Below are 16,329 nucleotides of genomic sequence, written 5' to 3'. Positions count from 1 at the left end.
GGCAGGCATGGTGCAGGAGGAGCTACAACTACATCTTCTTCTGAAGGCAGCTAGGAGAAGACTGACTTCCAGGCAGCTAGGACGAGGGTCTTAAAACCCAAGCCCACGGGGCTAGAGAGATGGCTCAGTGTTTAAGAGCACTGACTGCTCTTCCAAAGGTCCCGAGTTCAATTCCCAGCAACCACATGGTGGCTCACAACCGTCTATAATGGGATATGATGCCCTCTTCTGGTGTGTCTGAAGACATCATATAAATAAAATAAATCTTTAAAAAAAAAAAAAAAAAACCCAAGCCCACAACAAGGCCACAGCTACTACAGAAAAGCCATACTTCTAATAGTGCCACTCCCTAGGCCAAGCATATTCAGATCATTACAGTATATTTACATACTTTCAGACATAATACTCACACACATAAAAATAAATCTTTAGAGACAGAATTGAGACTGGGAGTTCATGTGCTTCCCTAGTAACTCGAAGACCAGGTGCCATTCCCAGTACCACATTAAGACAGGTGTGGGTAGCATCTAGCTGTAATCCTAGCACTCTAGAGGCCATCTTCATTTAAGATCATTTTCTGCCATATACAGTGAGTTTTAGCTCAGCTTGGGCTACACGGAGAGTATATCTAAAAACAAGATGGGCATTCTTTATATGAGCTATAAAATCTAGAGATAGGTAAATAATAAAAATAGCATTTTAATGTAACTTTATAATTCTACAAATAAAATACGTGACGTTCTGCTTTTGTTTTGTCAAGACAGGATTTCTCTGTGTAGTCCTGGCTGTCCTGGTATTTGTTCTGTAGACCAGGATGACCTCAAACTCACTGAGATTGGCCTGCCTCTGCCTCCAAAGTGCTGGAATTAAAGACATGTGCTACCATGCCCAGCACCAAAGTTCTTCTTTAAAACTTGAACTTATTTTATATGACATTTACATAGAAACTAGTTGTAAAAGACTACTCTAGCTTTAAATAGTTGGATTTCTTCTCCTCCTCTGTCATTGTTGTAATTTTCTGTTTAGATCCTTTTTATCTTATTGTAGAACAGTTACAGGTGAAAAGAGTATCATTGTAAGAAGGTGGTAAGGACTAGGAATGTGACCTGGTGGTAGGTTTGAGTGCCTGCTATGCACAAGGCCTTGGGTTCAGTCCCCAACACCACAAAGGAAGGGAGACAGGGAGGGAATGAAGTTCATGATTGTCCTTTGTAATAGGACATAATATATAATGAGGCTATACTAGATCAAAACATACCCTTTGAGCTAAGAGATGACCGAACTCTCTTCATGGTTCTTTACCATGTCCATAGTCAGATACTTAAATTATTTCATAGTGAACTTATGTATAATGAAGTCATTGACAAAGGATATATTTGAAAAGATACTTACCCTGAACTGTGACAGTTTTGAGTCCATGGTGTAATAAAAGTAAGTAAAATTTAGAAATTAGATAACTAATGAAAACCAATTAGGTTTTTCCTTGGGGCTATCATTTAGAAGAAACTTAAGCTTTTCTAATATGTGTGTTGGATAGTTTTATGTCAACTTGACACAAGAGAAAGTCATCTGAGAGGAGGAAATCTCAAGAAAAGGCTTTCATTTTCATAAGATGGACTGTAAACAAGCCTGTAGGGCATGTTACTATTCAGTGATTGGTAGGGGAGGGTCCAGCCCATTGTGGGAGGTGCTGTCCTGGGCAGGTGGTCCTGGAGTCTATAAGAAAGCAGGCTGAGCAAGCCACGAGGAGCAAGCAAGTAAGCAGCAGCCATCCATGGCCTCTGCATCAGCTCCTGCTTCCAGGTTCTTACCCTGGCTGAGTTCCTGTCCTGTTCTTTAGATGACAAACAGTCATGTGGAAATGTAAGCTGAATAAACCCTTTCCTCTCTAACTTGCTCTTTGGTCATGGTGTTTTCATCATAGCAATAGAGGCTCTAAGACAGTATGACAGTTCATTCATCTTTTTGTGTAATGAGAGCCCACAATAATATGACTTGTTAAACTTTCTTTTTAAAGAGTTTGGATTCTGACAAGCCCAAAGAACCAGTGAAAAGATCTCCTCTTCGCCAGGAAACAAATATGGCCAACTTTTCTTACCGTTTCTCCATATACAACTTGAATGGTAAGATTTAATTAAGTAAAGTTCTAAACATAAGAATATTAGAAATGCAATTCTAACTGTCAAACAGTATAAAATTATATATGTAATTTGACTGAGTTGTTTTTCTTTTTAAAAATTCTGTGTGTGTGTTCGTGTGTGTGTATAGGTATACACATGAGTGCAGGTCCCTGCAGAGGCCAAAAGTATCAGATAATCTTGAAGTAATGGTTAGAGGTGGTTGTGAACCATCTAATGCAGGTGCTAGGAGTCAAACTCAGGTTCTCTGATACATGCTTTTAGCTATTGAGCCATCTCTTCATTTTGAGTTAACTTATGCATATTCAGATTAATCACAGAAAAAGAAACTAGAACATAACATGGTTTTCTTGTCATATATTTAATACCTGATTCTATGCATGCTAAGGAGAAAGCCTACAGGAATCTGATTGTATTATTTTCTGACTGGGTTAAAGTCTAAAGAAATTTTTTCCTAATAATTTAAAACTCAGCCTGTGTGACTTGTATTTAATGTACCTAGTCACTTCATAGTGTTTGCAATAAATGCTCTAATTTTTTAGACTTTCCTCTGTATGCCGTTCTTTCTTTTTTTTAATTAATTTTTTAAAAGATTTTATTTATTCATTTTCTATATGATGAGTACACTGTCTTCAGACACACCAGAAGAGGGCATCTGATCCCATTACAGATGGTTGTGAACCACCATGTGGTTGCTGGGATTGAACTCAGGACCTCAGGAAGAGCAGTCAGTGCTCTTAACCGCTGAGCCATCTCTCCAGCCTGTTCTTTCTCTTTTTTGGTAATAACTATATCTATCTGGATACTGACCGTATTAGTAGTTGTCTATGGGTTTCTATTTCTGTGATGGAACAACATAACCAGAAGCAAATCGGGAAGCAAATCGGGAAGCAAATCGGGAAGCAAAGGTTTATTTGGCTTATACTTTATTCACTGAAGGAAATGAGGACAGGAACCTAAACAGCAGGAACCTGGAGGCAGGTGCTGAAATAGGCATAGAGGGTGCTGCTTACTGGTTTGCTTCCCCTGGCTTGTTCAGCCTGTTTACTTAGGAAGGCCAGGACTGCCAGCCCAGGGATAGCACCACCCACAATGGACTGGATCCTCCCCTACCAATCACTAATTAAGAAAATGCCGTACAGCCAGTCTTAGGAAGGTGTTTTCTCAATCAAGGTTTCCTCCTTTCAGATAACTCTCATTTGTGTCGAGCCAGCACAGTAGACCAAAGTTACTTGAGAAATTGGGATAAACCCATGGAATAGTACAAGGTGTTTTCAGTATTTTGTCTTTAAACTTACAACTTTATTTTCCTTATCAGAGATCTTAAAGGATAGGCTATTTGCTTCTAAAAATTCTCTCAGGACTTAAAACAAAGCCTGCTAAGTACTTTATTTGATTGATTTTAGTTCAATAAAATGTATCGTTTTGCTTTTTTCCACTGCCTGTGACTAATTTATAATAGGATGTATAGATTTTGACTGTGTTCTGAAACTTTTGTCTTCTCTGCAGAAGCTCTGAATCAGGGTGAGACTGTGGATCTGGACGCCCTGATGGCCGATCTCTGCTCTATAGAGCAGGAGCTCAGCAGTGTTGGCTCAGGAAATAGTAAGCGCCAAGTCACAGAACCCAAAGTTGCTCAGAAGCTACCTGCTAGCCGACATACATCAAAACATGGTACCCTGAGAGGAGTGTCATCTTCCTCTACTAGAACAACTAGGCCTCCGCATGCTAACTACTCCCTGGATGACATCACTGCACAGTTAGAACAGGCTTCCTTGAGCATGGACGAGGCTGCTCAGCAGTCTGCAGTAGAAGATGCTAAGCCTCCCGCAACAAACCAGCACAGAAGGACCGCATCAGCAGGCACCGTGAGTGACGCCGAAGTGCGCTCCGTTAGCAACTCCTCCCGGTCGAGCATCACTTCTGCGGCCTCCAGCATGGATTCTCTGGATATTGACAAAGTCACACGCCCTCAAGAACTGGATTTGACAGCACACCAGGGAAAGCCAATTACTGAGGTAAATAGAGAAAATTCTTCCGTTGTTTTAACCTTAAAATACAGAGAAATGGCTCTGTTTTGTTTTGTTTTAATTGACTTTCTTCTTTAACATTTAAAATTTATTAAAAGAACTCCTCAGCTAAATAAGCCCACAAAATAAGTATACCACCAGACATAGCAGTGTCACAGGATGAATTAGAAGAGGCTTACATTTTTCTTTTTGTCTTTTGACTTGTTAGGATCCCTTAAATTAATGCCAGCTATTCCATGTGATTAAAAAAGGAATTATGAATTGTAAAAGCATAAATAGTAAGCTGATAATTGTTTTTAACATGACTAAAGTGAGCCATAGGCCATGGAAATCTTCATTGTAGTCTGCTGAGATTCGCTGCCTAGAGCTTGCTCCATTCTGTTGTCAAAGGGTTAGTTAGTGTGACACAGTAGAAAGGAAGCTGGGCTCCAGAACATTTGTCATTTGTCATTTGACATTGTCTTTGTCATTTGGTACCCATGGAACTCAGGTGAGTTATTCAGTCTCAACTTGATATTCCTTCCTCTTTTCCTCAGAGATGGTTCAGAGACTCACAATATATAGGTGATGGAAGATGGCATTTTCCTGAGTGTCTTGGGACATGGATTTGTGATAATATATTTAACAAAAGAAAGAGGTTTCCCTCTTGATTTCTTCACATCAAGAAGATAGCAATTCTGTTGTATGGTAGGAACAAGAAAGAAAATGAATGGAGCAGAACAATGTCAGCTTTTCCAATGAACTTGTATTTACAACTCTAGTACAAAGTAAAAGAATACGTGCGTTATTACCACTAATATGAGATACTGTGAAGCACTATTGAAAGAATTACAAAGACACTTGAAATTTTTGCTATTAGACTCCTGCCCAACTAATTTAATTATTTAGGTTAATTCTGGGTATTTACCCAACTGCTTAGCATTGTTTTAGGTACTATGGAGCTCAAAAAGAAGCACTCGGCCATTGTGATTTAGAGACAAACAAGCAGGTGCAAAAAAGCAGTACACAATTATATAAGCCTAAAGAAGAAACTCTCAGTTATTAAAGATGGATCTTGTCTACATTATGTATTCTATAAAGAAGTTGAAAATCAGTTGCTACTTTATGAGGAAACCCAATGTCTATTTACTTTGTGGCCTTTGTGCCTTGTTTAGCACCAGCTCCTTGGTGTTTCAGTTCATGCCTGCCAGATTTGCCTGCTGAGATTTAAGTAAGCAGTATTTACTAGAGATGTGTTTTTTTTCTTCTTTGTCTTGTGTATTGTTACTTCCTTTCTGTCCATTTATTTTGAGTTACATCAAAATGCATGAGAAGAGATCTGAACTAATTACTAGACTGCCTGTCTTGTCCCTCTGTTTTTCTGTCTGTAAAATACCAATCACTAAAGTTCAAACAGTGTAAGAGAATATAAAGTGAAAAGCCCCAGCTCTCAGGAAACACATTAAATACCCATGGGCAAAGGTAACAATATTTGGTGGTGTAGTGTTTAATATAATATTTTCCATATGACGTTTGATAGGTAAATTAGGAATGGTCTAAAATTTTATCTGGCCTCCTCTTACCTTTCCAGAGTGATTTCTAGAAAATGGTTTAATAGCTTGCTTCAATATTCTTTTTTCATGATATAGTATTGTGATTCAAATAGAAAATACTGAGATGAGCTCATTAGATCCAAAACCCATGTATCAAATACTCTCAGAATCAAATACAACTTTGGAAATTATAATTAGCTTTTCATACATGGAATTAAATACTTCTTTCAGACTTATTAAATATTTTTTACCATACACATGTCATATTCTGCTCCCAGAAATAAGCACTTTCTATTCTTGGAGTTGGCTCTTTTTTTTTTTTTTTTTTTTTTTTAAGATTTATTATGTTTACAGTGTTCTACGTACAGGCCAGAAGAGGGCACCAGATCCCATTACAGATGGTTGTGACCCACCATGTGGTTGCTAGGAGTTAAACTCAGGACCTCTGGAATAGCAGCCAGTGCTCTTAACCCCTGAGCCCTCTCTCCAGTGGTTCTTATAACATTTACCTCCATCTCATTAAACCCCGCTGTGTATATTAGGTACTGATGTTGAAAGGCAGGACTATACCTTAAACCTCATCATAAAAACACACAGTATGAACAAGCAAGACAATGTGCCTCCAACAGAACCCACAGCATTGGGTCCAAAAAAAATCCAGTATAAGCTGGGCAGTGGTGGCACACGCTCTTAATCCCCTCACTTAGGAGGCAGAGGGAAGCAGATCTCTGAGGTCAAGGCCAGCCTGGTCTATAGAGTGAGTTCCAGGACAGCCTTCCTTAGACACCTCCCTTACTTCTCTACTCCTGTCCACATTTAGTTATTGTTCTCTATTTCCTTCCCTTCTTCCTCTTCCTCCTCCTCCTTCTTTTTATGTGTGTGTGTGGGGGGGGGGGGGGGTTAGAGATCAAGCCCAGGCCCGTACATGTGCAAGGCAAGTACGCACACACTCTACCACTGATCTAAACCCCTATCCCTCCCAGAACACTCAGTTCTTTTATTACAGTGACTGTACACTTGAAGTTTGCTGCAAAACCCTACAAATAAGATACTTTCTTGTAAGGCACAGCACATTGCTTTTTTAAAACAAAACAAAAAAAGACGAAGCAAACAAAACCCTTCATTTTCACTATGTTTATCATTTCAACTCTTACAACAGTTGATTCAGTTTTGTTTAGCTTGAACAGAACTGATATTCTATTAACTTCTTTCCTGTTAAACTTCATTTTCCTCCCAGTCTCTTATTTAGGATTATTTATGTCTTTCCCTCAGACCACTAACCCTCTGCAGAGATGATTCTGCCTGTCTCTGGCATGAAGCATGCCTGGCAGCTGTTAGGGAGGAGAACAGGCTTGGATATGGGATTCCTTCTCATCAGCTCCTTTGGATTTCTCAACACAAACCCTGGGTATTGTAGGATCCTTGCAGCACCCTACTCTCTACTCAGTGGCTCCCTTCCATTGTAAACATCATTACACACCAGTGAAAGATAAAATCATTCCCATTTGAGAATTTTATCTCCAGGTAAAAAATTAATAGCAAACTGGAGCCCTTTTCAGGAAAAATAACCTTGGGTTTTCCTTTTCCTGACATCTTTTTCTTGGGAACATACTGAATTAAGATTAATTATAGATGGCTAGAGCGGGAGAATAAGTATGAGTTCTTCAGCCTGGCTGAAGGGTAAAACACTATTTCAAACAAAACAGAATAGAAGATTGGTTATAAAGTATTTCTAGGTAGGGCCCGAGATGTAGCCCAGTGGTACATTACTTACATAGCATACACAATACTCTGCATTCAACCTCCAGCACGAAAAAGAAAATGATTGTTCAGAAAGGTCACCAGGTATTACTGTTTATTTTAAAATCACCCCCTAGATTAGTAAATGCAAACAGAACAGGAAGAGTATCATGAAGAACATTCTAAGACCTGGGCCCTAACTTTCTTGTATATGGTATAGCTCTGTAATGAGTAAGAACATGTCCTGGAGGGCCTTAGACTTAACATTCATTGCTGTAAGATATTACTGCTTCCTGTGCAATGTGATGTTTTCACAAGCCTTGGTCATTTCTGTCCTTAAAATGTGGTGTCTTTCCCACACTACTACCTGTCATTTAACGTGACAGCATGGACTCTGAAGATGACGTGCCTAAGGTTGCAGAACTGGGTGGAGCTCATCTCGAGCAGTGCTCTGGCCTGTGGGAGCCTATGAGTGAGTGTCAGTGAACATGAGAACACTGCTGATGGGCAGGGGAAGAAGGAACTCGAGGGAGTGACTGCTCTCTCAAATCAGGGTTTCTAAAGCTGTGCAGTCTCGCTTGTTACTACTGCTGCTTTTGACTCAGCACTAGAGTCACGTGACACAAAGCCAGGCGCTGTTCTGCTCTCCCAGCTGGAGCAGCAATCAGCAGTCATTGGGCCTTTCAAGTTGGTTACTACACAGACATACTTTGTATCTTTGAGAAACTCCTTGTCTGCTTATAACTTTGACATCTTTTTAAATTCTTTATTTTTATTTTAGTGGGATTTGGAAAGAAAGTCAAAACACTTCCTTAATATCACTGCAGCCTCTTGACTTTTGGAGAGCCCCACAGTAGAGTCTGCAGGCTACCTGTTTTAATTGCATCCCTCTACGCTGACAAATCCAATTCTTAAAAATATTCTTTAAAAAATTTTTATAGAATACATTTTGATTGTTTGCCTTCCCCCAATTCCTTCCAAATCCTCCTTACCCATTCTCTCTGCCTTAAACAAAAATAACAATAAAAACCAAGAAATATACACACATATACCCCAAAAAAACTCACAAAAACAAAAATCAAAATAAGCTAAAGACTAATAACAAAAATGTCCATCAAACAAAGCAAATGGGTCAGAAAGTCTACAAAAATACCACTGAGTTTGTTTTGGCCTGCTGGGCACAGGACCTGCCTTGAGGTATGGTTACTATACTCTGAGACTTCAATGGACAAAACTGATTTTTCCTTTGCCAGAGAATATCAATTGCAGATAGCTTATTTAGGGACAGGACCCCTGACTACTTCCCCCTCTTAGTGCTGGGACCCCATCTAACTTAAACCCATGCAGGCCTTGTCTGTGCTGCCACAGTCTCTGAGTTAAGATGTGTATCTGTCCTGTTATGTCTAGAACATTTACCTTTTACTTCTTTTGTTGTATTTTTTACAACAATACCTCTAAGCTATTTGAGAGTTGGCTGCATTAGTCATGACCTTTTTCATTTTGTCATGGCTACTACCATTTCTAGTTCTGAGAACAACATTAACCATATAGAATTTATAGACATCTTTGGTCTAGTAACTGAAATAGTGTTATAGAACAAGTTTGATGAGTAGTACATAGAAAAGTGAAGAGTCTTAATCTGACAGACCATATGGCATGAAGACAAAGCAGAAGTAGCTACTTAAAAACCGTACTGATACTCAGTGCCTAGGCATCACACTGGATTGCCAAGGATAACGTGTTATCAACAGGGACTGGAGAGATGATAGCTCAATGAGTTAAGTGTTTGCTATGAAAGCATGAGAGCCTGGGTTCAGATCCATGGCATCCATGTAAAAGCTGGGCCTGCCTGATGATACAGGTCTGTACCCCAGTGCTGAGGGCAGCGATTGTAGATCCCAGGGGCTTAGTAGCCAGCCAGTGTTGCCAAATCAGTGAGCTCCAGTTTAGTCCAGGTCTTGCCAAATATGGGGGAGCATTATTGAGGAAGACATCAGCATGTGACCTATGTAAGCATACACAAACACAGCACACAGACAAGGTCATTAATCGCTTGAAAGACTAAATACAGAATGCTTTACAACTCAAAGGCTGACATCTTTGAGTGGAAAGATGTGCAGAGAAATGAGGAGCTAATGGGTAGCTAGGAAGTGGCCCAACTGCCAAGTCTAGAGTCAGGAACTTTGGCAGAACAGAAACAAGGGGCAAAAGGCAGGTTAGCAAGAGGAGTTGAACATTTTTTTGCCCCTTCCTTACCCTAGTGGGTTGATGCATTTCAATGTCAGATATACTGAAGAAGCTTAGCTTTGGAGAAGGGCTATTTATTATAAAATGTGAACGGGTAGTTGGGGATTTGAATTTAGTACAGAATGCACTTTGCTGGTTGAGATGTGATTTCCTTTGTAAGGAAAGAGGGAAAAGAGAAAGGTACTGGAGACGTAGCACAGTTTTGAGGGATAGTTAACAGTGGTAGGAGACTAGAGTATGGCAGTGTCCAGAGCCAGGAAAGGCTCATTAGTATAGACTACTTCTGTACATCACACGGCTGCCCCGGCTTTCTGGTAGCTGGATTGTCTACAAGTGAAATAAGGCTGTTCTTAAATTGTTAATGATTAGGCGGATCAGCTGGTTTTTAATTTTCTTTCTAATTTTGGCCTAAAAGAATAAACGGTAAGGTAATTGCATGCATTTTTTATTGCTATTTTTTCATTGCTATTTATGTTATTTCAATGATCCGTTTTTCTTTGTGCATGACTGGGAGAGCTGTCCTTTTCACCTCCATTGTCTGTCATTGTTTTCCTTCCCCCATTTTCACAGCATGCTACCTCTCTGAGCTGTCCCAGTAAGCAGGCCAAGCACCACTCTGACTTCACTGAAGAGCAGGCCCAACTGGCACCTGTAAGTTGTGTAAGCATATCATGGGGCTATTTAAATCAACAAAGAAAAACAGATGCACCAGAATTCCAAATGATGATGTCAGATCATATCATTACATCAACTTTCACTTAAAAATTTATTTACAACGACTTGTAAATTAAAAAAAAAAATTCTATATCAAAATTAACCAGACCCAAAGTCTACAAAACTCAGTGAATTTCCATACTGTTGGAGTAGGCATTTGGAATGGAAGCTTTGGAGCTTCACATTAGATTTTACACTTTCATGAGTGAATATATTTTATGTACTTACCCACCACCAAACCAACAAAACCATCCATGACAGGCAGAACTAGGAAAACAATGTAACTTTGTATCTTCCTTTATAATTCATGTCCATTGCCTGCATTCAGCCCTTCCTTATCCCGTAAAATGAGCATTTTGTCTTCTTTTCGTCATGTTATACTGTACCTAGTATACATTTGTTTATCTATATACATATATTATTGGCTGGAATCTCTATATGAGAGTGAACATGTGATTATTTTTCTTTCTAATCTATATGACCTCAATATTATGCATTCTAAATCCATCCATTTTCCTGCAAAATACTTTATGATCGCAAATATACATAGTGCTCCCCTCAGCAGGAATAGCAGATGTTAAGACAGTCTGCAGGAGAAACTCCAGAGAAATTACTAGGAACACAAAGGAGGGCTGGAGAGATGGCTCAGCCATTAAAGGCTAGGCTCACAACCAAAAAATAAGAACACAAAGCACTTCCTACAGACACTGCATGATTTCCACAGTGGCAGTATTAATTTACACTACTCCCATGAACTCTTGACAGCCTTTCCAACTCGTGTTGTCAGATTTGTTTACAGACATTTTGATTAGGGTAAAGTGGTATCTCAAGCATACCTGTCTGTCTGTCTGCCTGCCTGCCTGCCTGTCCGTCCGTCCATCCGTCCATCCATCCATCCATCTATCTGATTTTTCGAGACAGGATTTTTCTTTGTAGCTCACGAACTCACTCTGTAGACCAGGCTGGTCTTGAACTCACACAGATCTGCCTCTGCCTCTGCCTCTCTGCCCCTCTGCCTCTCTGCGCCTCTGCCTCTCTCTGTGCCTCTGCCTCTCTGCGCCTCTGCCTCTCTCTGCGCCTCTGCCTCTCTCTGCGCCTCTGCCTCTCTCTGCGCCTCTGCCTCTCTCTGCGCCTCTGCCTCTCTGCGCCTCTGCCTCTCTGCGCCTCTGCCTCTCTGCGCCTCTGCCTCTCTCTGCGCCTCTGCCTCTCTCTGCGCCTCTGCCTCTCTCTGCGCCTCTGCCTCTCTCTGCGCCTCTGCCTCTCTGCCCCTCTGCCTCTCTGCGCCTCTGCCTCTCTCTGCGCCTCTGCCTCTCTGCGCCTCTGCCTCTCTCTGCGCCTCTGCCTCTCTCTGCGCCTCTGCCTCTCTGCGCCTCTGCCTCTCTGCGCCTCTGCCTCTCTGCGCCTCTGCCTCTCTGCGCCTCTGCCTCTCTGCGCCTCTGCCTCTCTGCGCCTCTGCCTCTCTGCGCCTCTGCCTCTGCCTCTGCCTCTGCCTCTGCCTCTGCCGCCTCTGCCTCTGCCTCTGCCTCCTCTGCCTCTGCCTCTGCCTCTGCCTCCTGCCTTCTGCCTCCTGCCTCCTGCCTCCTCCTGCCTCCTGCCTCCTGCCTCTGCCTCCGCCTCCTTAAGTGTTAGAATTAAAGGCATACACTACTACCACTTGACTTCACAGTAGTTTTGGTTTGCATTTCCCTGATTGCTAGGGATATTAAACACTTTTTAAAGATAACTATCGCCACTTATATTTCTTTTTTGAAAATTGTCTTTTCAGTTAATTTACCCATTTCTTGATTGGCAGGGTTTTTTCCCATAGTATTCAATTTCTGCAATTCTTTATAAGTTCCAGTTGTCAGTTCCTTGTCTGAACTGTAGCTGAAGATGCCCATGCCCACCCTCATTGTGTGGACTGTGTTAACTCTGCTGATTGTGTCCTTTGGTGTAGAGGAACTTTTCCTTTCATGTAGTCCCTCCCATCTGTTGATACTTGGGCTTAGTCTGTGTGCTGTTGGTGTTCTTTTTAAAAGTTTCAGTGTCTCGGGCTTTAAGTTAGGTCTTTGATTCATTTTGGATTTTTTTTTTTTACAATATAAAAAATATATAAACAAATATTCTGCAGGTAGAAATCCAATTTTTCTAGCACTGTCATCTTATAATACAGTGCTGTTGAATGTTAACCCTCAAGGTAGACTACCTGATATAAGGGATTTTTCTTATTGGAACCACTTTAACACTCTGAATCAAGGGCCTTTATCAGCTTCTGTAAGCAGATTTAGCTGTTCTTTAGGGTGGGACCATAAGGTGCGCTGTTACTTCTGCACTGCTATATAACTAAATACCTAGTTTCCTCAAAAATGTGCTCTCTGGCTAGTGGACATTCTTTCTTCCAAGCAGTAGCTCTCAATCCTTTTCGTCCTCTTTTAAAAATAACAAATACTTTATAGCACTATCTTTACTACTTCCAACAAAATTCATAGTTAACATAATCTCCTACATCCCTACAATGTAAAAGAATATAATGCCTTAACATCTAGGGTAAAGAAAAACAAACCTAAGTAATTTATAATAAAAAAAATCTGTAATGCATAAATGTTTGCCAATGCTATTAAAGAACACAAAATCCATCTGTTCTTAATCTAGAGTTCTCATCAAAGTGATCAGTAGTTTGATTGTTAGATAACATCCCCCCCAAAAAAATAGTAGACTATGAACGGCCCCCAGAGTTAGTGTGCTGTGGTGGTCACATGCGTGGCATGCTTGTGTGTCAGGGTTAGTGTGCTGTGGCGGTCACATGCGTGGCATGCTTGTGTGTGGTGGAAGGTGGGAGGTGGCCTTGACTGGAGCAGTGATGATGGTGTGCTGAGACACACAGTGGGACAGTCACAGTGGGGATGACAGAAGACACGTTCTTCCTGCCTTAGCAATCCTGAGTGCTTGGCTTATACATAGTCCCCACCATCATCTTGGATTATACACAGTCCCCACCATCATCTTGGATTATAAACAGTCCCCACCGTCATCTTGGATTATGAACAGTCCCCACCATCATTTTGGATTATACACAGTCCCCACCATCATCTTGGATTATAAACAGTCCCCACCGTCATCTTGGATTATGAATAGTCCCCATCATCATTTTGGATTATAAACAGTCCCCACCATCATTTTGGATTATAAACAGTCCCCACTGTCACCTAGCTTGGGATAAGCTTCTAGCTGTAGTTATGCTGATAAGTCTTTTGCAGTTTTAAATGGGAGAGGGTAGTAAGAAACTATTTTTGATATTTGATTTTTATAAACATTTCTCAAACAGTCTGTACTAATAAAGTTCAATGAAATTCCTGTTTTTTATTTTAACTAATGTAGCATTTAGCTCTTACTTTTGTTCAAAGGAATTTGGGATCTCAGTGTATCTGACACTGCCAGTTGTGATATTGGAGGCTCTTACTTCAAGCTAGGGTTCCACTAGTAATGGTTTCCAATGTTATAAACAGTTCTTCATAAGTTTTACACAAAAACCCTGGACAGGTAGGGCCAACACAAGCAACAGGAGTGAGAGGGAGGGTAAATAGAAGCACAGTAACGTGTTCATCAAACCTGTTATGTTTGATATTATAAAACATAATAAAATACAAAGTATAGGATTTTCTCAATCTATTTCATAAGACAAAACGTCCAAAATTCATCGGAAATTTATATTATACAAAATTACTTTGTGTTTTTATATAAAATACACAAGACTTTTCATCTATAATTTTCTGTGTGAGGATATAAATATCCTGTAGGATGGATCTATACTTTGTGATGTTATACTGTGCTTTAAGATATCTGGCACTTCTAACTTTCTTCTCAATAAATACTGTTAATTAACCCTTCCTCTTAACTTTATTATGAATGCTTAAAATACCCTCACCATTTTTCTGAGATACCAAGTTAAAGACAACACTAACTACCTCTGAGAATCACCAATCTCAAATATTTCTCATTTCCTCTATCCATCCCACCCTTCTCAGCCTCCACTTCATCCTCCAAGATAGTACACTCTTTCAGGAATACTTTACTGAACCCTGATTTTGACATAGGTGCTTACCTGCTCCTCCCTCCCATGCCACCTAGCACAGTTGATTATAGTTGTCAGTGGACAATGCAGAAAGAGATTAGGGAGTTAGGGGCCAGACCACTCAGAGATAACAAGGACTAAGTTTCTTGGTCTTAGACAAGGCAGCAATATATGACCACCTTTTACTCCAGGGCCTGGTATAGCTCCAGGCTTGAAGTTAGAGTCTAAAGGATGGCTGAAAAGAGAGAGAAAGCATAAATGGAAAAGAATATGAAAACATACAAGCCATGTTTTTGTTTATTTCTACTGTAATGTGTTTGTGTGGACATGTGTACCACAGTGTGCATATAGAGTCCAGAGGACAATTCTGTGAGATTGGTTCTTTCTTCCCACCTTGCATGGGTCAAGCTTTCCACAGCAAGTGCTGTGCCATCTCACTGACCAGAGTGTGTTTTTGTTAACTAGCAACATGTGCCAAGACACCTTGACTGTTAATGGCACACCTCATTTCTCCCTTTACATCTTTCTCCAGTCAGAGGCTTGATCCCTCTTCCTTCTGAAAGTAAGGAGTTAAGGAGCAGTGTGTAGCTAGATGATACTAAAGAAGGAAATAGGTAATGTAGGTATTTATTTAAAAGAGAACTTATTTCAGCTCTGATGTGTAGGTACCATGCCTCCTGTTACACCTATAATTTAAATAGAAGCAACATGGATTTGCCTTCCCTTAAAAGGCCCTGACATTCCACTTTTCTAGGTTTTTTTTCAGTAAAACTTTCAACCCAAATAATTATTGTATTTTCAGATTACTGCCCCCATTAGCAAAGTACAGTTCAGTAGTATTTTCACAACTCATTTTTATTATTTATAGTAGTAACTAAAACTCAGTGTAATGCTTAATATATTTCTGGATGAGGTCTCCCTGCCCCCAAGATCCAAACTATGTCTTTTTTTTTTTTTGATTATTTTATGTGTGGGTGCTTTGTCTGCATGTGTGTCTGCGCCACATGCATGCCTGGTTCCTGTGGAGGCTGAAAGAAGGCGTCAGTTCCCCTAGGGCTGGAGTTATAGACAGTTGTGAGCCACTAATGTATACTGGAAATCAAACCTGAGTCCTCTAGAAGAGCAGCTAGTATTCTTAACCACTGAGCCGTCTCTCTAATCCTCATGCCTTTTAACATATATATACATGTATAAGTGGGAGAGGAGAGCATGCACATGCCAGCACAGTTGTAAAGAGGTCAAAGGACAACTACTTTGAGAAATTGATTCTCTCCTTCCAAGATGTTTTGAGATAGGGTCTCTCTTACCGCTACTACCATGCTATCTGTGCATTGCAGTCAGTTCTGTCCGTGGGAGTGCTGGAATTACACATGGGCACCACCACATTTGGCCTTGTACAAGGATTTCAGGGATGAAACATGTTCATGTGGGCACCACAAGCCCTTTCACCTGCTGAGCCATCTGGTCCCTCCCCTGGATCTGTTTCTTAAGCAACCACCAAAATATTTTCTGAAAACCAGGTGCTAAGATGTTCGTAACTAATTACTACATTAAGTACATATTGTAAGCTTCTTTTAAGCTTATGTTAAAATTGATGTCTGGAGTTATATTTGAGGATGGTATGAAACAAGTTTGTTTGTTTGTTTGCTCCCCCCCTTTTTTTTCCTTCCCATTGTTTTTCTAGACAGGGTTTTTCTGTGTACGCTTGGCTGTCCTGTAACTAACTGTGTAGACTAGGCTGGTCTTGAACTCCAAGATCCACCTGCCTCTGCCTCCTGAGTGCTGGGATTAAAGTCATGTGCCTCTAGAGCCTGGTGTAGATTTCTTTTTTTTTTTTTTTTTTTTTTTTGGTTCTTTTTTTCGGAGCTGGGGACCGA

The 16,329-nt window shown here is 40.4% G+C and overlaps 2 protein-coding genes across 28 annotated transcripts in view; one reads left to right on the top strand and one right to left on the bottom strand.

Moving 5' to 3' along the window:
- The window catches only part of Abi2 (abl-interactor 2), a 169,821-nt gene that overhangs the window by 41,336 nt on the left and 112,156 nt on the right, over positions 1–16,329 (bottom strand). The gene's annotated exons all lie outside the window — the stretch shown is intronic.
- Positions 1–16,329, top strand: part of Raph1 (Ras association (RalGDS/AF-6) and pleckstrin homology domains 1) — an 82,883-nt gene that overhangs the window by 34,699 nt on the left and 31,855 nt on the right. For 13 of the 25 annotated variants that reach the window (XR_015628716.1, XR_015628717.1, XR_015628715.1 and 10 more), the window contains exons 3-5: positions 2,018–2,123; positions 3,648–4,156; positions 10,258–10,338. Coding sequence is in view for 18 of the 25 variants with exons in the window: in XM_087566704.1 (XP_087422830.1) it covers positions 2,018–2,123; positions 3,648–4,156; positions 10,258–10,338 (696 nt within the window). In the remaining 7 variants the exon portion in view is untranslated. 25 annotated transcript variants of the gene reach the window in all.

The sequence above is a fragment of the Rattus norvegicus genome, chromosome 9 (genome assembly GCF_021556685.1).
Source record: "Rattus norvegicus strain SHRSP/BbbUtx chromosome 9, alternate assembly SHRSP_T2T, whole genome shotgun sequence".
Classification (NCBI taxonomy): domain Eukaryota; kingdom Metazoa; phylum Chordata; class Mammalia; order Rodentia; family Muridae; genus Rattus; species Rattus norvegicus.
The sequence above is the reverse complement of the archived record's forward strand: the minus strand, read 5'-3'. Positions and strand labels throughout refer to the sequence as shown.